The sequence below is a fragment of the Eublepharis macularius genome, chromosome 3 (assembly GCF_028583425.1).
Source record: "Eublepharis macularius isolate TG4126 chromosome 3, MPM_Emac_v1.0, whole genome shotgun sequence".
Classification (NCBI taxonomy): domain Eukaryota; kingdom Metazoa; phylum Chordata; class Lepidosauria; order Squamata; family Eublepharidae; genus Eublepharis; species Eublepharis macularius.
In genome coordinates this window covers 183598051-183621084 of record NC_072792.1, presented here as the reverse complement: position 1 = coordinate 183621084, position 23034 = coordinate 183598051, and the positions used below count along the sequence as shown (strand labels likewise).

At 47.5% G+C, this 23034-nt stretch overlaps 1 protein-coding gene across 1 annotated transcript; it reads left to right on the top strand.

Moving 5' to 3' along the window:
* The first annotated feature begins 13207 nt into the window (after positions 1-13207).
* LOC129326344 (16 kDa beta-galactoside-binding lectin-like) lies at positions 13208-19006 on the top strand. Its single transcript, XM_054974499.1, has 4 exons — positions 13208-13237; positions 15032-15114; positions 15630-15792; positions 18863-19006. The coding sequence occupies exons 1-4, from the start codon at positions 13208-13210 to the stop codon at positions 19004-19006; spliced, it is 420 nt and encodes a 139-aa protein (XP_054830474.1).
* Positions 19007-23034: the final 4028 nt, after the last annotated feature.

The following is a 23034-nucleotide window of genomic DNA, read 5'->3' as shown; positions in this document are numbered from 1 at the left end:
AGCAGGAGGGGAGAAGGCAGAGGAAATTGAGCTTGCATAACCCCCTAAGGACTTGTAGTATTCTGGAAGGTTGGGGGCATTTCCCAGTTTTTTACTTTCGTTCATCTCTGGTAAGACTTACATTTCCAGTCTAATTCAATGAAGCTCATTGGTTTTATTTGTTGAGCAGCTCAGAGTATGGGACCATTTTTCTTCTGAAATGTTTGCTGCACAAAGTACGCACTGCAACATAGATCTTTGGACATTTTAGGGCTCTTGGCATTACATACTCTGAGCTCTTTCTGTTGTGGCACATGAATGTTAATGTATGAGATACTTTGAAAGTGGGAGTTTCAGACTTTTTCCCCCGTAAAAAAATTATTTAAGTAATAAGTAAGTCATAAAATGTATTCCATACAGCTGCCCATCAACAGATATAACTGTGGGTAATCTGCATATTGATGACACCCCAGCCCGAAACATCATACCAGCTGGGCAAGGGGATGCATCTAGAGGTTAAATAACATCAGGAGGAGTATCACCCCTTGTGGGGCATGGCACAATAGCAGGGGACAAGTCAATAATTTCTCCCCCAGCACCACCCTCTATCCCTGACTGTGGAGAAAAGAGACAAGCTATTGCAAGGCAGTATCCTCACTTCGGTGAGGCGGTGGGTCAATGGATTGTAGTCCACCGTATAGAATGCTGCTGTAAGATCTAACAAAACCAGCACCGCTGATATGTCCCAATCCAGATGGCTATGAAGATCATCTGTGAATGTGACCAGAGTCGTCATCGTTCCATAGCTCAGGCGAAAACTGGACTGGAATGGATCCAGGACAGAGGAGTCCTTCAGGAAAACCTGCAGCTGTCTGGCCTACCCAGAAATGGGAGGTTGAGTAAGACTTCTTCCTGCCTAGCTGTGTGGTGGGTGCTCTACAGTGGTGTCCCCTCACCCATGTATCAGCTGAGCAGGAAGAAAGTCTTCTCTCTGCCCAGCTGAGTAGCAGGTGGGTAGGCACTCCTTGTTGATCCTGGATGCCTCCTTGTTGCTGGAGGCCCAGGACACGGCAGTTGCCAGGCCTACCTTTTCCCATCTTCATCAGGCCAGGCAGCTTGTCCCTTACGTTCGCCCCAATTTCTCCTTACTCAGCTGAGCGGCAAGCAGGCCAGCAGGATCTGCTACGGCCCAGTTGCCTACAGATCAGCTGGGCAGGGAGAAAGCAGTGATTTGCTCGCCTTCTCCCTGCTCAGCTGAGCGGCATGCTCTGCCACTGCCCCTTGCCCATGCCAGCCAGGACTTCCCGCTGCCGTGCTGGGCATTTCCAGGCCTATGGAAACCCCAAGGAGGTGGTGGGGAAGCAAACTGTTTTGCCCCTGCTCACTTCTTATCCCTGGTACTACGCATGTGCAGTGTACTGCGCATGTGCAGGGATAAGAAGTGAGTCATCACAACATGGTTTGCCTTTTATGCCTTAGGATACATAGTAGCATGCAAGTCAAGTGAGCAAGTCAACCTCATGAGGTATAGCGATATACACCAAAGAGCTTCTTGAAGTATCAGTGTTTAAAACTGATCCTTTTCTGTTAGCCCCCAAAACACATTTTCACATTTAGATGGACATTGTTTGTTTGTTTGTTTAGTAATCTGCCTTTCACATTTTACTGATGCAAATCTTGCTCTAACATGGACACGGGATATGAAGTGCTGCTTCTGTTGAGATTCTGCCTGTCGTACAACTGCTGTTGATGCAAAACCCTCAGCCAGGAATCAAAGGGAAAGTGATAGAGAAGGGGATGAAACCAGGGTTCATTTCGAGGGGGAACGCACAGGAACGCAGTTCTGGCAGTTTCCCAAAGAGGTCACATGTCAGGTGGCCCCGCCCACCTGACCCTTGGCCATTTTGGGCCCGTTTCAGCCTGGATTGGGGCTGAAACGGCCAGGATCAGGCCTCTGACAGGTGGTGGATCACTCTTCCACTCAGCAGCGGCCCAATTCTGACCATTTTGGGCCCCTTTTCGGCCATTTTCAGCCCCTTTTGGCCATTTTGGGTCCAATTTCAGCCCTGAATGGCCAGGATTGGGTCCAAAACAGCCAGGATAGGTGAGATCAGGGGGTGTGGCATATGCAAATCAGCTATGCTAATGACACAGGGGTGTGATGTCAAGGGCCTTGGCATATGCTGATGAGTTATGCTAATGAGTTATGCTAATGAGTCCCTCCTGCTCTTTTTCTACGAAATGACCCCTGGATGAAACCAAGATGGAAGGAAGAGAGAGGAGCACGGGAGAGTTCCCAAATGAGCAGCCCAGAGATGAAAAGCACAAAGATGGGGGGCAGCTGCGGGGGGGCAGAAGGTTTATTGTCACATGCAAGGACTGGCCTGGGAATTCGGGTAGTGGGAGAGGAAGCCCAGAGGGAAAGACATGCCTAGTAGGAAAGCAAACATCTTGACAGGAAAAAACAGGTAGTTTAGAGTTGTGGCCACTAGAGGGAGACATTGCCACTTCTTAAAATACCATTTATGCTATCAGGCTTGTATATGGTTGTAGTTTTAAGGATGACAAAACAGGGTATCATAAGTATTGTCGAAGGCTTTCACGGCCGGAGAACGATGGTTGTTGTGGGTTTTCCGGGCTGTATTGCCCAAGACCACGGCAATACAGCCCGGGAAACCCACAACAACCAGGGTATCATAAGGTTTCCAACTCCAGCTTGGGAAATTCCTGAAGACTCGGGGTGGAGCCTGGGGAGGGACTTCCATCTTCCAAACTACCTTTTCCCTCCAGAGTAACTGATCTCTGTATTCTGGAGATCAGCTGTAATTCTGGGATACCTTCAGGAGGACCCACCTTTATTTATTTATTTATTTCAGTTTCTATTCCACCCTCCCAGTACCGGCAGGCAGAGGGCGGATTACATTCATAAATGTCAAAATTCACAGTTTTTCTGCTCTTTTCCTTTCTCTGTTCTGTCTCTAGAATGATTAAGGGATTAATACTCTAGGCTTAAAAATTAAAGGATGGAAATGTGCCTTAAGAAGATGCTCACTTAGAACATAAATAACTGTAAGAAATGAGAAAAGAAATGGAATAAGTGGGTAAAACAGCAAGGGGGGGGAATGCTTGGAGAGATCCAAATGGACAGTTGAAGGTATAAAGGGAAAGGGGGGGTGCTCGGTTATTCATGCTTTTTTTCTCTATGGATTGTGTTACCAGAACTGCTCTATTTGAATGGGGAATTAGCTATAGCAGACTGTAACTTAAAATTAGCGCGGATCTTAACCTATGTTTACGGAGGTCCTGATTCCAGACACTCTAGTGAAAAAGAGGCAGACTACAAATAGTTTCAATCACGTGTATTTGCTAACAATGTGGCGTAAGCCTGAACTTGCACATACACACAAGAAAGCATACAAGATCTAGGAGATACAGAGTATGAAATATAGAGACTTTCGCATTAGCGGGTTCCCAACGATGGTGGGGAATACTCACAATCCTGAAGCGAAGCAGAGACACAACAGCGAGGTGGCCCAATGCCAGCACTGGGACCACAGACGGACAGCAAGGGATTCTGGATAGGATGGCACGCGCACCATGCGGTCTGAGAGACCGGTTTAAATACCCCAAAACGTACCCTGGGGCTGGTGCTGTACTTGGTGGTTCTCACAGATTAAGACAAAGGTTCTAATGGGTTACTGAATGGCTTGGATGGGCCACTTTGGTAATCAGATTGTGATAAGTGACACCTCAGGAAGAGGGGACAAAAGAGGGAGGGGGAAATCCGAGTGGGCTGAATGGATGTTCCAGCGGACAGGGCTTGTCCTGATGTCATCAGCTCTGGAATGCGGAGGTTTCTTTGAGATGCATTCTCTAAGTGCTTGGGATGGTCGGCACTTAGTTCCTTCTTCAGGGCGGCTCCTAAGATATGCAGAGCGGGGCGAGGTACTCTCGCTGCGGACGTGGTGTGCCCGCTTCGCCGAAATGGCTTCCCAAAGCAGGCTTCTTCCCTGGGTCTTCTGGCTGCCTAAGAACATGGATGCCGGCTGGGCATGGCTGGGGCTGGTTTGCAGGCTGCCCGGTAGTGAGGGCAAACTCGGGGACCGGCCCGCGGGAGGCTCCGGGCGGGAACTGACCAGGGAGCGCCTAGCCAGGCTCGCTGGAGGTTTCCCCGGCAGGCGCCCGGCTGCTAGCAGCGGCTTGGGCCCATATGAGGCAGGCTTCCATGGAGGCAGGGGGAACAGCACTTAAAACACAGTCCAAAGCAGGGAACAGGCACGGTCCGTGGCAGATGGCAATGCAGGCACGGGGCACACTTGTGATAAAGTCCAAACACACACTGGGAAGTCGAGATACAGGTCTGGGCAGGGCTGCCCAGGAAGAGAGTCCTTTGTGCAGTTAACAGAACATGGAGTCAGGGAACTACACAGTCTATTGCAGCAGCAAGGTAATTAACAAGCAGACAGGAAACTGACACGTGTACCAGAACACACACGTGTAGGGCAATCTTGGTGTAGCAGTAAAACAGCAACGCAGGAAACTTTAACACAGTTCATGGCAGGCCTTAAAGCAGGAGAGGGGGCCTACTTGGCAACAATTGATGTCTATATTGCAAAATTTTTGAAATATTGGTTATACAATGACTATCTTGTACACGAATCTGATACTAAAGAGTTTCTGGGTTTTTTTCTTCTTTAAAATAAGCTAATAAAAATTTATATTATAAAAAAAAAAAATCACAGTTTCTCAATTTAAAAGAAAGTGCCAGCTGAGCAAATGGGTGCCAGAATGACAGTTCGGGCCAGTTCAGGTCCCAGAACAAAGGGACCTGAACTGGCCTGTCAAGGTTGCCTATAAAAGGTTGCCTATTAAGCAACCCTTATTCACTGGCCGACTGATGTGGGCTACAAATTCTGAAGTAAAAACCCAAACCCTCTTGAATGTACGAGAACGTCCTTGCCACTATTCAAGGTGTGGCGGCAGCAGTTTCTCTGTGCTCCTTCTGGTGAGGTAGAAAAGAAGAGCCTGTTGGCTGAGTGGCGGCCATTTTGTGAAGTCCTCACCTCAGAGCTCCAAGCCAATAACTGAACCAAGAGTAGCAGCAGAAGGTAAAAATTAAAAGCCTCCTCATTACCTGTTCTTGGCTGCTAAGTATCCTTAATTTAGGACAGCCCAGACCCATGAGGAAGAGTCTTTGTGAGATCAACTTTCCCTCACGTTCCTCAGCTATTTCCTCCAGCTCACTGGACACTCTGCTCTCAAACAAGCGAAGAGCAGCGACTGGCCCTCTTTGCACACAGCCAGGTCTGAGTGGCCGCTGGGACCTCCATACAGCATCCAGGGGTCCTTCCAGCTGCCCTTCACCAGTGGGGAAGTGTTGAGTAGAGCTGCCAGGTCCCCTGGTGGAAGTGGGGGAATCATTCACTCCCAGCCTCTGCCCCTTGTCACCATGCACCTCACCAGGGAGGGAGGCCCGGAGAACAGATCTGAGAGGCAAAAAACCTCCCAGGCCAACATGCACAGGGCACAGTCCTGCTGGCCATGATGATATCACTTCCTTAAATGATGTCATCATGCCTCATGTGGACCTATGCTGCTTCCTGTTTCAAAACCCTGTTCATTCTGCGAGTCTCTCTACATGAGACCACTGACGTGAAGAAAACATGTCAGGAAATGCAATGTTAGTCGGGAAGGGTAGTTTAAAAAGACAGAGCTGGCAGCAGAGCGAAGGCTTTGCAATACACTAGAGCTGTGTGAAGGGGCTGTGAAATGCTGGAAGGGAAACCAGCCCAATGGAACCTTTCCAGGTCCAAGCCCAGCTCTGGAAGGCAGCTCCAGCCCATTTCCATTCCTCGCTGCCCTCTAGTTGGGATCCCACACAGTTTTATACTGGAGAGGCGAAATTGACAGAGCTCTCCTGGCAAAGATGAAATTGACAGACCCTCTGAGGAGCGATCTTTGCTGGTTCTGTCTTTTTAAATGGTAGAACAAAGAGGAAAACCTCCTAATCACCAATAGAACAAAAAGCAAGAGCTCAAGGAGGTGAGCCAAGCAATATCATATGTCAATTTCAGTAAATTGATAAAATATGGGAATTCCTGCAATGAAGCGTGCAAAAGTCCCTATACACAATACAAGTCCGTATGCAGTCTCTAACATGTAGTTATTTTCCTGATTTGCAGAATGCCTCAGAGCGCACGCCAGCAAGTTCCACGGTGCCTTTACGCAGAGTTGCTGTGAGCTCCTGCCACGCAGCAGCCGAGTCTTCACCAAAAGGCTCACAAGAATAGGCTATGAGCCTGCCAGCTGAATATATTTTGCTCGTTTTGATAGAACTTCTTCCAGCTACAATTTCTACAATTAATTATAATCCTTTTACTATCATATGTATTCCAAACTCTGTAATAAAGAAAATTGAAACGGACTTACTGTCTTTTTCATTTTACAAAGATCGTCTTCAGTCAATTCAGTTATTGGCTAGTTAATATTTAACAGCAATCTGATTAACAGGAATCTGATAATCAGATAAGCTCCAAAGTTTATCTAAATCTGTGAATCTGGGTGCTTCATGGGTTATTTTGGGCTGCCAGAACTACTGTTTGAACCTAAACTCCTTCCTGCTCCTAACCCAATTTTTGATAGTTGACCTCAGGCCAGTCATACATGCTCAGCCTAACCTACCTCACAAAGTTGTTGTGAGTATAAAATGGAGGACAGGTGAACAATGTAAGCCAGTTCGTGTCCACACTGGGGAGAAGGGGAAAATATACCTTGACCTAGTGAATCCAAGCCAGGGTAACATTGACTACTGCAAAGCACTGTGCATAGATCATCCCTTGAAATCTACCCAGAGACTAGTGGTGGTGCAAGCCTAGTTTTGAAATGCAGGGGGCATGTAATGTTTGCAGTTCCTTATTCACATCCCTCCCCAATACAAGCTACTTTGTGCCAGAACCAGTGCTTGAATCGAGTCCAGTCCACGGCCGTTTCCACACTAATCAGCTTCATTCAGAACGCTGCAGAACATCTTGAAAAAAAATGCAGAAAATAGCGTCTTCTTGCATGAGTTTTGCACGACCTCTTCAGGGTTTTTTTCACAATGTTCTGCAGTGTTCTGGATGAAGGTGAGTAGGGTGGAAACAGCCCATGTCTTCTTGTAGGATGCACTCTCTGAAGTAGAGGGCTGTGGCAAAATTGAGAGGGTGCAGAGGAGAGCGACGAGGATGATCAGGGGTCTGGAGACTGAGCCCTACGAGGAAAGGCTGAGGGCCTTGGGAATGTTTAGTTTGGAGAAGAGGAGACTGAGGGGGGACAGGATTGCTCTCTTTAAATATTTGAAAGGCTGTCATTTGGAGGAGGGCAGGGAGCTGTTCCAGTTGGCAGCAGAGGGTAGGACCCGAAGCAATGGGCTAAAACTACATGCACAAAGGTACCGGCTGGATATTAGGGAAAACTTTTTCACAGTCAGAGTAGGTCAAAAGTGGAATCAGCTGCCTAGGGAGGTGGTGAGCTCCCCCTCACAGGCAGTTTTCAAGAATAGGCTGGATGAATATTTGTCAGAGATGCTTTAGGCTGATCCTGCACTGGGCAGGGGGTTGGACTAGATGGTCTGTATGGCCCCTTCCAACTCTATGATTCTATGAATTTGGGGTGAGCCAATGATTGTTTGGGGGTGCAGAGGCCATGTAGCAATTCCAGTTTCCTATTCACATCTCTTCCCAATACAAGTTCCTGCAAGGCAGCCCAGATAGAACCTCTTTGTGCTGGAACCACAGTTTGAATGGGCTCCGGTCCATGTTTTCGTGTAGGGGACAGTCTCTGGAGTGCAGGGCTGTGTGGTTTAGGGCGATCCAAAGAATGTTTTGAGGTTCAGGTCCCGCCCTTCCGACTTGTGCATTTCTCCTGGAGGCAGCCCACTTTGGAGCAGCTAGCACAGGAACCAGGCTTTTGTATGAAAAGCATCATGGGTGTGATGGAATAAGCCTCGTCTTGTGGGGAGAGGGCATGTATCTATTCCAGTTCCTTCTTCACATCTCTTCCCAATACAAGCTTCTGGGAGGCAGCCCAAATTGAAACTCTTAATTCCAGAACCAGTTTTGGATCGGCAGCAGCATACGATTTCTTGTAGGGGACAGTCTCTGGAGTGCAGGGCTATGAGTAGACATGGGCACGAACCAAAAAAATTTAACAAACCAGTGGTTCGTGATTCAGTGCCAATGACGAACCCGAACTAATGAACCGCAATGAACTTTTCCCGTTGCCGAACCGGTTCGAGGTTCGTGGTTTGTGGGCATCAGAATGGCCCCTCCTTGGGCTTAGAGTGCCCATGTCCCCAGGGACTGTTCAGCAGGCTCTCCAATCCGAGGCCCTCAGGAAACTCCCATTCAATACAATTAGAGCCACCAGTTGACGTTGGCCCAGTGAACAAGGGGTTGGCCATCATTGCTTGGGTGCAAGCAATAAGTAGCCTTCTAGCTTCTCTGTCTTTCTTAGACCTTTAGTTTATCCTGTTAGGTCAGCTCTGACAATACAAACAGGAGACGCCCTATTTTTGTAATTCCTTATCTTTTGGTATGCAGAATTGTCCAGGTAGTGTTACATTTTGACACCCTATTAGAAAACAAAACATATTGATAACAAGCAAGAGAAGGACACAGTTTACAGCTTCATGGTATGCATAGTTCTCAAGGTAGTGTTTGCATGAGATACAGCCCCCTGCTCCCGTTCCTGGGCATTGACCCACAGCCACACCAAGACCCCTAGGAGAGACGTTGAGTCTTTCTACACGTTACTAAGTACCTAGGGATGCTCAAGTGAACCTCATTTCACATGTCCCCCCTCTAACTTTCCATGCACTCAATCCCACAGTCACACTTCAATTCGCTCCTCATCATGTATTTGATATCAGTTCTTCCCAACTGCTAAAAGTATCTAAGTTTCCCCACCTCATGCATTCATTCATTGAAATGCAGACCCTAACACCTTCTCACACCTTAAAGAAATGCAAATTGACAATTCAAAGGAGCCTACAGTACTTGTTCTCACAGCAAAAGCAGAATGGAATTGACACTTTGCTCTCGGATATCATTTAGAGATGCAGCCACACAAAGGAAGCTCCTATGAAATAGGCATTCATGTCATCGAGTAAGAATGGCCTGCACATGAATTGAAGACTAGACATACAATTCTGCACTTAAGCGTCCCTAGGTCAGGGCTCATTTCAGGGGGGAATGTGCGGGAACGCAGTTCTGACAGTTCCCTAAAGAGGTCACATGTCAGGTGGCCCCTCCCACCTGACTCTAGGCCATTTGGGGCCTGTTTCAGCCTGAATTGGGGCCAAAATGGCCCAGATCGGGCCTCTGACAGGTGGTGGATCACTCTCCTGCTCAGCAGCAGCCCAATCCTGACCATTTTGGGCCCCTTTTCGGCCATTTTCGGCCCAATTTTGGCCCTGAATGGCCAGGATTGGGCCCAAAACAGCCAGGATAGGTGATGTCAGGGGGTGTGGCATATGCAAATCAGTTATGCTAATGACACACTTCCAATGATGTTAAGGGGCATGGCATATGCTAATGAGTTATGCTAATGAGTTCCTCCAGCTCTTTTTCTACGGAATGCCCCCTGCCCTAGGTACTTAGTAATGTGTAGAGAGACTCTCTGTTCTTCTTTGAGCCTTTTCTGCCTCTGGGTTGACTCTGACAGAGTGCTCAAGTGGAACAAGCAACTCTTGACACAGGCAAAGTAAAGTATATTTAGATTTATTGGATACAAAAAACAGAATGTTTGCACAGTTGCAATCACTTTTGAGTCAGGCAGTAGACAAGCAAAACAACACTTTTTTTTGCTAGCTAAACATCTCTCTATCTAATACGTAAAAGCTGGCTAACTTGCTTCTCTGACATGGCTGCTTGGTGGAAAGTTCTTACCAACAGACTGAGTAAAAGAGTCCATTCCCACACCCCACCCCACCCCGATTCTAGACAACTTTCGAGTCTTCACATGCGTGCGCATGCTCCTTGCGCATGTAATGATGTCACTTCCAGGAGTGATATCATCACATGGGGGTCCAAAGTCGCCTGTGGGTCAAAGGGCGCCCTTTCCTCGCTGGCGTGGGCTGCTTTCACTGCAGCCATGGCCTGTTCTTGTTGGATTCAAAGGAGCGGCAGCAGCGAGAGCAGGCAGCGGTGGTGGCAAGCATGGGTGATGAGAGCAGGCAGCGGCGAGAGCGGGCAGCAAGAGCAGGCAGTGGCAAGAGTGGGCTGTAGTGGTGAGAGTGGTGTGCTCTCGCCACTGCTGCCCACTCTCGCCGTTGCCCACTCTCGCCTTCACCTACTCTCATGGAATGGGAGTGTGCCTCCCCACCAGGGGGTGCTCCACACCGTCCGGGGAGGGAGTGACCTAGGGAGCACCCCCCCCCTGCCTGCTAAGTAAGTGGGAACAAGGGGAAAGTGTGGGATCGGGGATCTCCCACTCTGCGCGGGGGAAGGGGAACCCTATTAGGCAGCCATCCTGAAAAAGACAGAGGCCTGCAGGTGTGAATAATTAGAAAGCCAACACGTTCTTTCCTAAGGCAAAGACTTAGAGCCTGAACCGACGCTCTAAGATCTTGAGGATTCAAAGGCTTGGTGGAACTCTTTCTCTCCTTACAGGGCGTGGTATATTTATTGTCTATATGTGTGTATGTAATGGGACAGTCTGCTCCTCCCTTAATATCTGTGTGATTTAGCTTGGTCTTATTGGAGCTTTTGTTTGTTTTCCGGTTCTGTACGTTCGCTGAAGCTGTTGGTTGTTGCAGTGGTCTTCTTGCAAATAAACGGCTGTTGTTTTGTGCCAGCTTGTCTCAGCTGAGTGGACCTAAGGATGGGGACCTGAGGGAGTACGCAAAAAAGAGAACCCACAGCGAAAGGGGAACATTGCATGGTGTCAGAAGTGGGCCAGTATCTCCTATGGGTCTCCAGCATTGACTAGGAAGGTTCCAGATTGCCTCCCTTGTACAGCAATGGAGAATGTCAAGCCTCCATCAGATTTATCCTCTGTGAGGAATTTAGGGGAGAACTGGAGGAGCTGGGAACAGAAGTTTGTACCTCGAAGTTGCCAAGGCTGATAAAGAGTGTGAGGACTACAAAAGTGCGGTCTTGCTTCACTGCATAGGAGACAAAGCCCTTGAGGTTTACAATAATTTGCAAGGTGTGTTTGCAGATCCTGACAAGAAGACCTTGGCAGAGGTTTTAGCAGCTTTCCAAACCTACTGTGTATCTGCTGTAGCACAGAGCCAAGCTACAAGTGATGAATTACACTTGCCTGGCAAGTGAACAGACTCACGTGTATTCCTGGCAAGTGAACAGACTCACGTGTATTGATCAAGTGGATAGCAAGTGAACAGGAAGGAATACACGCGACTCTGTTCACTTGCCAGCCAAGTGTAATTCATCACTTGTAGCTTGGCTCACAGTGGTTAAGTGGTTTGGCTGCGAATCAGCACTCTACTGGTTCGAATACCACTAATGCCATAGGTTCAGTAGGTGGCCTTGGGTCAGCCACTCCTCTCAGCTTCAGCTGTATTTGTGGGGATAATAATAACACTAACTTGTTCACCGGTCTCGGTGAGGCATTAATAAGTCTAGAAGAGCAGTATATCTCAGGTCTCCATCCGTTCCCCCTGCTCCATGCCATAGACTCACATCCTTTACTTTGCTGAGCCACCTGCTTTTTCTAAGTCTACATCTCACAGAGAAGACTTTTCCAGAGTTTTGATACTAATGACAACCCTGCCAAAGAAACTCCATCATCAACCAACAGGGAGACTGCAACGAGGAAATCAGAAGGAGGCTGAGACGAATCTAGCTGTGAGGGAGCTAGAGACGATCCTTAAAGATAAAGATGTCTCCCTGGGAACCAAGATCAAGATAATCCAAACTATGGTATTCCCCCATTACTATGTGTGGATGTGAAAGTTGGACGGTGAAGAAAGCTGACAGGAAGAAAATGGACTCATTTGAAACGTGGTGCTGGAGGAGAGATTTGCGGACACCATGGACAGCCAAAAAGACAAATAAGTGGGTACTAGATCAAGTCAGGCCTGAATTCTCCCTAGAAGCTAAAAGGACAAGACTGAGGCTATCGTACTTTGGTTACATCATGAGAAGACAAGACTCTCCGGAAAAGTCAATAATGCTAGGAAAAGTGGAAGGCAGCAGGAAAAGAGGAAGACCTAAAACGAGATGGCTTGACTCAATAAAAGAAACCACGTCCTCCAGTTTGTAGGATCTGAGCAAGTCTGTTAATGACAGGACGTTTTGGAGGTCTTTCCTTTATAGGGTCGCCATACGTCAGAGGCGACTTGATGGCACATAACACACACTCACATCAAAGAAACTTTTAAGGCCCCAAAATTGCAGGACTGTCTCAAGCATTTCTATGCAGTGAGAAATTAATGAGTTTCATATTCTGTTTGAACATCTGACAAAGAGAGCTGTGGTTCTTGAAAGCTTATGCTACAGTAAAGTTGGTTAGTCTTAAAGGTGCTACTGGACTCTTTTCGATTTTGCTACTACAGACTAACACGGCTAACTCCTCTGTTTGAACATTGTGATTGAAAATATACCTCTTTTGTATGTGGACTCTTCCAAGTTTTACAGCTTATACATTAATTGTAGGCTATTGGATCCACTGAGAACTTCAAGCCCACCAGTTTTAACAAATAACGCTACTCTTTGTGTGTCTTTTTGATTGCTGGCTCTTACACCAAGCCAATACAGTAATGAATGGTGTTTGAATCTTTCCCCATTTTTATTAATTAATGAAACTATTTATACCCCACTTTTCCTCTTGGCTCCATGTGACTTACAAGAAATAATCAAAATATTGCAGTTTAAAAGAAAAGAAAAACTTGAATACCTTCCCCATAAAAGTCTCCACATTCCACAGAGGTTCAGTTTTGTTCCCTTATTTTGCTCCTGGTACCACTGAAAGGTCAGCATCATACAGAGGGAATTCACAATGCAAACGATTATTATTATTTAGTTACTGCAACGCTGGCTTGCATTTAAAGGTGGAAAACCAAAGTGTTTCTGAGGAGGTTCTCTTAAAGATTTCACAATCTCATGTGTGATCGGTTGGGAAAGAGAAAGGGCAGGCTCCAGGCCTCTATTTAAAGGTTAGACAGCCCAATAAAATAGCATTGCAGGTTATCTGCTGAAAGCTGCCTTGCCGAGCCTTAGCAATCACAATGGAATATTCTGAAGATGTAATGGAAGACGTAAGTTGTCTGTAGAGGGACGGTCTAGGAGATAGTCTGTAATGATGGTCTATGACAGATATATTGTCGAAGGCTTTCACGGCTGGAGAACGATGGTTGTTGTGGATTTTCCGGGCTGTATAGCCGTGGTCTTGGCACTGTAGTTCCTGACGTTTCGCCAGCAGCTCTGGCTGGCATCTTCAGAGGTGTAGCACCAAAAGACAGAGATCTCTCAGTGTCACCCACTGAGTGCTACACCTCTGAAGATGCCAGCCACAGCTGCTGGCGAAACGTCAGGAACTACAATGCCAAGACCGCGGCTGTGACAGATAGTTTCGTGTATTTGAAATCTTTGATGTCAGCTGTACAGTGCAATCTTTGTTGACTGGTTAGGTGGAATGGGTTTATTAGAGCCCAAATATTTGTCAGTGGGAGGAATGGTAGATAGGCAACTCTGAAGTAGTACCTGGGGAGTTAATGGAACTCAAAGCCTGTTTCCTCAGAAAGAAGTCCCACTTGATTCTGTGGTGCTTCTTTCTGGGTAAAGGTCTTCAGAAGGACTGTGGCCTTGGTCTGCTATGGCCAGGGCTTTTTTCAGCAGGAATGCGCCTCTTGAAAATGGTCGCATGGCTGGTGGCCCCACCCCCTGATATACAGACAGAGGGGAGTTTAGATTGCCCTCCGTGCAGCGGCACAGAGGGCAATCTAAACTCCCTTCTGTATGGAGATCAGGGGGTGGGGCCACCGGCCATGTGACCATTTTCACCGAGGGCAATTTAAACTTTTAAAAACAACCCCCCCTGTTCCAGCTGACCCAAAGTGATGACATTGTGCAGTCCTGAGTTCCACCGCCTCTTTTCCCAGAAAAAAGCCCTGCCTATGGCCAAAGTAAAAGTCCGCTGCTGTACCGAAACTTCCAAGCCAGATTGTTGCAGAAGTACTGGACAAAGCCCGCAATGGCATTTCCTGCCTCCAGTGTTGTGTGTTTTCAGGTAGCACATCTCAGTACCTGAAAACAGTAGAGTAGTCTTGCAGGACCAAGTCTTAAGGACTAAAGGGCTTTTATATCTAGGGTAGCGCTTAGTGGCATGGCATCTGCTTGTACCAATGGATGGAGAAGGTCCTTCTTTGGTTGATGGTGTTTCTGGGGCCAGAAAGCAGTGATTCAGTGTGGCTTCCTTTCAGGTAAAGTTTTTCAGAAGGACTGTAGCCTTAGTCTGCTAAGGCCAAAGTAAGAGTCCGTTGCTGTACCGAAACTTCCTAGCCAGATTGTTACAGAAGTTCTGAACAAGGCCAGCAATTGTATTTCCTCTGCCTCTCATAGAGAATTGCTAGGGAGAAGCCCCTCTTCTTCTGTGTGCAAGACCAGAGCTTGTTCTCTCTGCTCCCTGCTAAAGGGCTAGCCCAGAGTTATCTGTAACAGTCCATTAGCAGATGTCGGTGAGAAAGGAAACTATGATCTTGCAGGACTAAGAGCCAAGCTACAAGTGACGCCTTACACAGGTTGGACACTTGTCAGCTTCCCTCAAGTTTTGATGGGAAATGTAGGCATCCTGGTTTTACAGCTTGGCTCTCCATTACAACTACAAGAGGACTTAAGGACTAAAAGGCTTTTATAGCTAGTGTCACATTGAGGGGCATGGCATCTGCTTGCACAGATGGGTAGAGAAGGTCTTTCTTTGGTTGATAAGATTTCTGGGACCAGAAATCTTTAACCCTTCTCCTAGAGAAATGGGCTTATGTGTGTTACCAATTTGTTCACAGACTAGAGATTACCCACATACTCATAATGCTGCTGCTTTCCCTCTCTTTCAGAAATTTGCTATCAGCAACTTGAAGACAATCCATGTAGGAGATTCTGTCGTTGTGCAGGGGAAGGTGGCACCAGGAGCCAAGAGGTTTGTGTTGGTGGGTTAAAACCAGCCATATCTTGGTCTGGTCAGGCTTTAGAAATGGTCCTGGTTCCGTCTTCCATATTAATTCTTTAAAACATCTGTAATGCACTGGAATCAAAACCAGTCTATGGGGCATGGCTAGTGACCACCTCCAGTCATCTATGGCACAAACCTTCCTTCCTCTGCCTCTGCTTCAGCCCCCAGCGAGATTGCTTATTCACTGCTTTCCGAGAGCTTGAACTCCAAGCTCATCTGTAGTTTCTTCCTCTTGATTACTCCGGAAAACCCAGGAGCCCAGCAGGCTGGCTTATTTGCAATACAGACCACACCACCACTCATTGCTAAGACTGTATCTACACACAAATACTTATTGTTGCCTGGTACAGCTAAACTTCTGAACTGAAGGCAGTACAGACGAGAAATAGAAAGAAAACTAGTGTATTTGCTTGAATGATTGCATTTCAGCTCCTGTTAAATCAGAGGCCTAAATGAGTTACCTGTGTTTCCTTTCCTCTTAGATTTGCCATCAACCTGGGCCAAGATGCTTCGAACTACTTGATTCATTTTAACCCTCGCTTTGACGAGAACAACGTGATTGTGTATAACTTCAAGAAAGATGGAAAATGGGGTCCAGAGCAGCGGGATGATCAGTTTTCCTTCATGTGGGGCGAAGAAACCACGGTGAGTGGAAGATAGAATGGAGTTGAGGGAGAAGCTGTGATGGCTGGCTCCAAAACTGAGAACCAAACTAGACAAGACACCCAGCACGTGTTCTACACGATGTCATGTTCTTGCAAGTTTCCCTAGGAAGTGCAGTAAGGCCCTCTCCTCCAAGCTCCTGGAGAAAAACTCAAGCGTACTTTAAATGTTCCTGTTTAAGTGAAATCACCATCAAGGAAACCCCCAGAAATTGTACTTCTAGAGGAACATGGGCCATTTCCAGACGGCTTACCTGGCTCCGGAACGTTGCACCATCTTGCGGGGAAAACGAGAAATATCACGTTTTCTCGCGCGAGTTTTGAGCGACGTCACACGACGTCGTGCAAAACTCGCACGAGAAAACGCGATATTTCGTGTTTTCCCTGCAAGATGGCGCAACGTTCCGGAGCCAGGTAAGCCATCTGGAAACGGCCATGGTTTAAAGCCGGCTCGGGTTTTCCTCCAGAAGCGCAGGAGTGGGAAGAGAGTGGAGCAGTTGGCTTTCTCCCATACCGGAAAGCAGGTCTTCCCCCCCACTTCAGTTTTCACAAGCCAACTTAATGCTGCAGTCATATGCTTAGCTCCTCAATGGTAAGTAATTTTACTTAAACAGGAACATTTATATCTCGCTTATGTTTTCCTCCAGGAGCTTGGGGGTGGGGGCCTGACTACACTTCCGAGGGAAACTTGTGGGAACCTGATACATGTAGAACATGTCTCATGTAGTTTGGCTCTGAGGAGAGCTGTCCTTGGGCAAGGCACTTTCAGAGACCATTTAGGTTGCCAGCTGCAGACTGGGAAACTGCTGGAGATTTGAGGAAGGGAAGGCGAAGGCAGCTCAGTGCAGTATAATGCCACAGAGTCTGCCCTGCAGAGCAACCATTTTCTCCTGGAAATTAGTTGTAATTGTGGAAGATCTCCAGGACCCACCTGGAGGCTGGCAACCCTATAAGCGCCGTATGGAGCAGCCTTTTTAAGAAAAACTCCCGAGAACTGGTCCAGAGGAGATGTTTCACCTGCAGGATGTTGCAAGTTCATAAACAGAACACGCACACTTACAGTGGAAGCTCAAGAGCATGCAGTTGTTGTTGTTGTTGTTGTTTCAATTTATAAACTGCCCAACCTCAGGGGCTCTGGGTAGTGAACAACAGTTAAAATCAATAAAAACAAGAAAAAAATCATTCTAAAATCAACATACAATAAACAACAATAAAATTAACCAAATACATTAAGGTGCAATGGTGGGAAGAACCCCCCACCCCAAAGGTGGGAGGCTGACATGGCACCACGCCCTTCAACCACCGAATGCCTGGCGGAACATGTCTTCTGGAGCTCTCGATGCCAAGTTACAGTGGCAGCACTTTGGGGTCTTACCCCTGGGAATTGACCAACCCCTGCTGCCCTCTGGAACTGACCCCAGAAGAGAGCTTACGGAAGGTAAGGTGAGCTTGAATTAGCTCTCCCTCCCCACAACGACCCAAAGAAGATTACTCGGAACATGAAAGTTCCAAGAAGCCAGTTTGGTGTAGTGGTTAAGAGTGCGGGACTCTAATCTGGAAAGCCAGGGTTGATTCCCCACTCCTCCACTTGAAGCCAGCCAGGTGACCTTGGGCTAGTCACAGCTCTCTCAGAGCTCTCTCAGCCCCACTCACCTCACAGGGTGTTTTGTTGTGGGGATAATAATAGCATACTTTGTAAGCCACTCTGGATTTTAAGTCATCCTGAAGGGCGGTATATAAATCAAATGTTGTTGTTGTTGTTAAGAAGGTCAAGTCCTTCCATTTTGGACCCAGAAGCACTGTTTTCAGACTTCGGCTGCTTCCACACACGCTGGATAATCCACTTTCAATACTCTTTAGTGAACATTTGAAACTGATTTTCCATGTGTGGAACAAAAAATCCACTTCTAAAGGATTGCGAAAGTGCATTGAAAGTGCATTATTCAATGCGTGTGGAAATGGCCCTTCTGTCTTGTCCTTTTAACAGAGGTTTAATGCATGGGAACAGACAGGAAATGTTTTTAAGGGCACGGGAGTAAATAAGATAAACTGATATTTGCTGCGCATCAGACTGCTATGAGTGGGACCGGTTTAAAAGCTGGCAGCCCTACTGGAAGGTCCAGAAAGAACCAAAGATCTCACCTGTATCTGTGTCAGTTCTGCTCAAAGAGAATTTGGAGCACCTTTGTGATGGCTGCTGTGATCAATACAGGATATGATTACATGGAAGAAGGGGAAGAAAGGGACTGGCATATACTGCACATGGAAGAAGGGACATGTAGTTCATCATTACATGTGTGGGTGGCTCAACAGGGCAAACAATGTTCCACCTGTGAGAATCGGGTCTGGAAAATCTGAAAAATTGGGGGGGGGGGGAAAGCATTTCTCTCTGTGCATAAATCCCCCCTTGCCCCACCCCGAATCATAACTTCATGCATTTCGGGATTGAGTTCCCAACAGGAAATTCGCAGCTGCTTTGTGACTGACTGACTGAAAGTCAGGCTGAAGAATGCAACATGTGAAACACTCTGAGATGTAGCTTGGCCCTCATCCCCTCAGGAATCACACTGCCAGCTCTTGGTGGTGGGGGAAAGGGCCAATAAGCCACAGCTGACTTATAGCGACTCCTGCTGGGGTTTTCAAGGCAAAAGATGAACGGAGGCAGTTTACCATTGCCTGCCTCTGCATAACAGCCCAGGATTTCCTTAGCAGTCTCCCATCTAAGTATTAACCAGGGCCAACCCTTCTTAGTTTTGGAGATTTGACAACACCAGGCTAGCCTGCACTACACAGGTCAGGCTCTTAGCTCATTGCAAAATACTGGGTAGAGAGTGGCCTTTTCCCACAGAAACCTGAGAAAGAGATACTGCCATAGCACCCCCCTGAAGAGAGATGTCAAGAGACCCCTTTACATACAGAGCCGGGACATATGGACACTCCTGAATCAGGACTGTGTGTGGTCTGGTCACGTCAGTGAAACCGGGTCCTCCACATCTGGGGAGGGGAGGAGTATCTAACCGCTATCGGCTGACACCTTGATCTCTCCTCCTCAGGTTGCTTTCGCCTTAAACAGCGGTGAGGTGACAGTGAATTATCCAGGCGGCCATTTTGAGTTCAAGAGCCAGCTAAACCTGGACTGTGTCGAGTACATCTCCGTGAAAGGTGACTTCGAGGTCCAATCTATCAACATTAAATGAGTTCTGTTGTGCCAACCTGCACCTCGCCACAGATGAGTCTGCCAATAAACCAGTATTTGCTTCTTGACGTGTGTCTGAATTTGTCCTCTTTCCTGGCCTGTTTCTTCTTTCTAGAATCCTTGGGCTTGCTCAAGCACCTGCTAGGGTGCTATTTTGCCAAGCCCCTCCTCGGCTTGCAGCTCCTCTGGTGCTTGACCCGTGCATTTTTTCACCGTCTACTTCTTTTATTGAGAGAAGTACAACAAAAATGTGTGTGAGGGTTGCAACAGTCCCTGAAACGTATCACTGAATATAATGGGCTTTACCTCTACGTAAACACACAGGCGTTGGTGGTAAATATATTGAACTGTATCAGAGACGAGCTAGACATTCCTAGGGAGGGATTATTATACTGGCCGGCTTAGCAAAAAGACTGACTTTTTAAAAGAAGTGGATGGTGTCCAAGTAGAAACAGGAAGACCCAAGTTCAGATCCTGATCCGCTAAGTAGAATTGGGGTGTGTGTGTGTTATCCTAGAGTGAATTACATCTCAGGCTGCTTCCACACCAGAATTTCTCCAGCAGCAGCCATCACCAATTCTTCCTCCAGGTGCAAGCCAGCCGGACACGAGGGCCCCCAAAGACCATTCGGGGCAGACAGCTGCTGCTCTCTCCTAGGGTGCCTTGTATCTGGCAGGCTGCCTGCTTATCCTAGGGAGCTGCTACAGAGACAGCCACGTGTTGGCGAAGCTCCAGCCACAGCGAAAGCAGAGGGATCTTCTGCAGCTGCTGCTGTGACATGCCCTCGCTCCGGTTTTCCACTAGGAGCGCAGGGACAGCTGCTGCTGCTGGCTTCCTCAGGCTCTTCAGCAAGTGAGGGGAGCCCGAAGCTGCGGTTCTCACAGTGAGGGGAAGGAGAGGGGAAGGAAGCTCCTACACTTCCCAGGTGAACTTGCACTGACCTGCCATGTGTAACTTGTCTCTTGTGGTTCGGCTCTAACATATCTGAGCGCAGAGGCCGCTTTAAACAGAATGCAGTCTTATTCCCCCTGCCCCCTGTACTCTAGCCCAGGAGGTACAATATCATTAAAAAGGGGGCGTTAGCTTTATTAACCAGATGGTAGCATGTAGCTTTGTGTTCCCTCTTCTTTGTAACCTTAGCTTGCTGGCAACGTGCTGACATTATGTCTGGAAGCAATGTTAATCGCATTGCCAGCCTCGCAAAGCCATTCTGGTATTTGGACAGAACTCTGTGGTTTTTGCCCAAATACCAGGCTAAATCAGGCCTTCAGCCAACAATGTGCAGGCATCATTTCCGGGCACAAAGGAAGTGATGTCAGCAATTTGCTGGTGATATCATTACGTAGGGTTGCCAGGCCCCCTCGATCTCCCAGCGGGAGATTGGGGCCTAGCTCTTACCTGGGGGGGCTGTGCATGTGCAGAGCGCGCGCACACGCTCCTGCAAGCACGATGATGTCACTTAGTGATGACACCATGCAGCCCGTTTTGGCGTGGATTGGGCCCGTTGTGGGCCCCTGCGGAGCGCAGGAACGCTCCCACGCTCCACAGGGGCCCCGATTCAGGCCAAAACAGGCCTGATCCTGGTGGCTGCTGTGCACGGGGGTGCATTGAAGGTGCGCGTCCCCCCCACTGGCCAGGTAGGTGGGGGCAGGGGTGGGAGGGTGGGGGCGGGAGATCCCCTGCCCCCACCGGGGGTCTGGCAGCCCTATCATTACGTCACCAGTGAGCATGAATGGCAGCCAGTAAGTCCCCCATTTCCCCCTTCTATCCCCCCCCCAGGTGGGAAGCAGCAGGGAGGAAGCGGCAACTGGGGGCAGTGGTCTTGCTACTGGTGGGATTTGCAAACACAAAATATATGTGAGCAAGTGACTAATTCACTGACAGTCACCTACATAATCTCTTTCAGTGTGGGTTCTATGGAAAAGAACTTCAGTTAAAATAAAAAGTTCTTTAACTCAAGCTTTTCACAATTCAGAACAACGCAACCGATCTGATTTCGGAAAACACACAAATATAGCAGAGAACAGGAAATGCAACAGGAACTCGCTGAGTTCAGTTAAACAACTGGTTCTTGCCCTGTTTGACTACAAATACAAGTGAAGCATTCAGAAACAAAAGGAGGCAAATGTAAAGGGGGAAAAGGTAAGCTAAAGGAAACCACTCTGTGCTCCAGTTTTCCAAATCAGTCTAGCTAGGTTTTTCTGCAACCAGGCAATGATACAGTAACTAGGAAAGAAGATGAACAAAATCAAGATGAAAATAATTTCAATGCAGAGACCAAGTCTGTGGCAACTATCTGGCACTCTTGGCCGGTGCTAGCAGCAGCCGCTATGGCTGAGGGCCATGCTTTAAGGCAGCACGGGTGCTTTCCTTTCCTTTGGGGGATGTGCATGAGGGCCCGAGCTGCAAAGGGCTGTTACTGCTGTCAGGGCCGGAGTGCCCGTTGAGGCCAGGCTGGCAGCTGCCTTGAGCATTAAAGAGCCGAGGGGGGGCTGGAGGGGGCGCCGGGAGCAAGGGTGTGCGCCACAGAGCTCAATTGCCATGTGCTGTCTCCACTGCAGCCAGCACACAGCTGCAGGCCAGGTGCAGCAGGTGGCCAGGGTGGTGTGGGGCAACTGAACAAGAGAGGGCTGGGAGGCCACCCGTGCGCCGCCCCTGCCCCGCATGATGACATCACACACAGTGATGTCATCATGCAGTCTGGGTGCGAGTGTGCACAGCAACACTCCTGAAGCTGCCTCAGGTGCCAGAAATGCCGGCGCCGACCCTTACATGCCGCCCCTCAGCGCTCAGTGCTGTGTGACTAGCTTACAGATTCCTTGCACACTGCCAGTGAAGTGACTGTGGAAGAAACTGAAAGAAGTTTCAGCAAGCTAGTCCTCAACAAAAACTGCAAGTGTTCTACCTAGGGGGCAAAGAACTGTTAAGCCAATGGGTGATCTTGTCTAGTGTGAGCTTACAAGAAAAATTGACTGGGGGTGGGAGCTAGTTCATGATTTTGCAATGAAAAGGCCAGGAATTGGTGCATGATGATGATGATGATGATGTGCAGTTATTATTATTATTAGATTGTTTTTAATTCATTGAAAGGCCCCCCAAAATTACAAAAGGATAAGCAAACTTATACAACTTTCAAGTAGGATGTTATTTTCTTTCTTTCTTTCTTTCTTTCTTTCTTTCTTTCTTTCTTTCTTTCTTTCTTTCTTTCTTTCTTTCTTTCTTTCTTTCTTTCTTTCTTTCTTTCTTTCTTTCTTTCTTTCTTTCTTTCTTTCTTTCTTTCTTTCTTTCTTTCTTTCTGAGAATCAAGGAGGATTATCCACTGCATGTCAATACTAGAGATGGGCACAACCTGAAATGACTCAAAGTTTGTCATGATGAACCAGGCCGTTTTTTGGTTCACAAACCAGAGGATCATTGGAGCTCATTTCTGACGAACTGCAATGAACTGCTATGATTGTTCGTATGGTTCGCTTTTTGGTTTGTAACTGCAGACAGGAGAAAAAAGAGGGGAACGGTCCAAAACAGCAAAAAAAGAGACGTCGAAAAACGAGTCAACAGACCGTATAGAACAGCTTCAATTGTATTTGTGATAGAGGCACAAACAGCCTTGGGCAAAGAAAACAAAGGGAGAGTACTCAAATTTCTCAGCTACTCCCAAATAAAGCGCCCCGACTTGGCGGCTGCTTTCAACAGGAATTAAGTAAGGAGAACAGAAACAAAGGGAGAGCACTGGGGTTTCTCGGCTACTCCCGACGGGAAAATGGCAACGGGCTTGCCAGGCTATACTTTATCCCGTTTCGCACAAAATTAAGCTTCTTCAGCAGCCAAAATCATAAATTCCTGAAAACACACAAAAAACACAATGCTTTACATAGTGAGCCTCAATTAAACAGTAAGAATATAACAACATCTTGAAATTATTTTGTGTACATATTTACCATTACAGCATGTGATTCTACATAACAAATAAAAGTTGCTGGCCGGCAGACAGGAAATGAACGTTTCTTCTCAGTTTCAAAGCAGCTGTAG

What these genes read in the sequence shown, in the direction of transcription:
- LOC129326344 (XM_054974499.1), top strand. Translation starts at nt 13,208, where the DNA reads ATGGAATATTCTGAAGATGTAATGGAAGAC. An exon ending in GTGGCACCAGGAGCCAAGAG is followed by an intron (nt 15,115 to 15,629) that starts GTTTGTGTTGGT and finishes CTTTCCTCTTAG; the next exon opens with ATTTGCCATCAACCTGGGCC. An exon ending in TGTGGGGCGAAGAAACCACG is followed by an intron (nt 15,793 to 18,862) that starts GTGAGTGGAAGA and finishes TCTCCTCCTCAG; the next exon opens with GTTGCTTTCGCCTTAAACAG.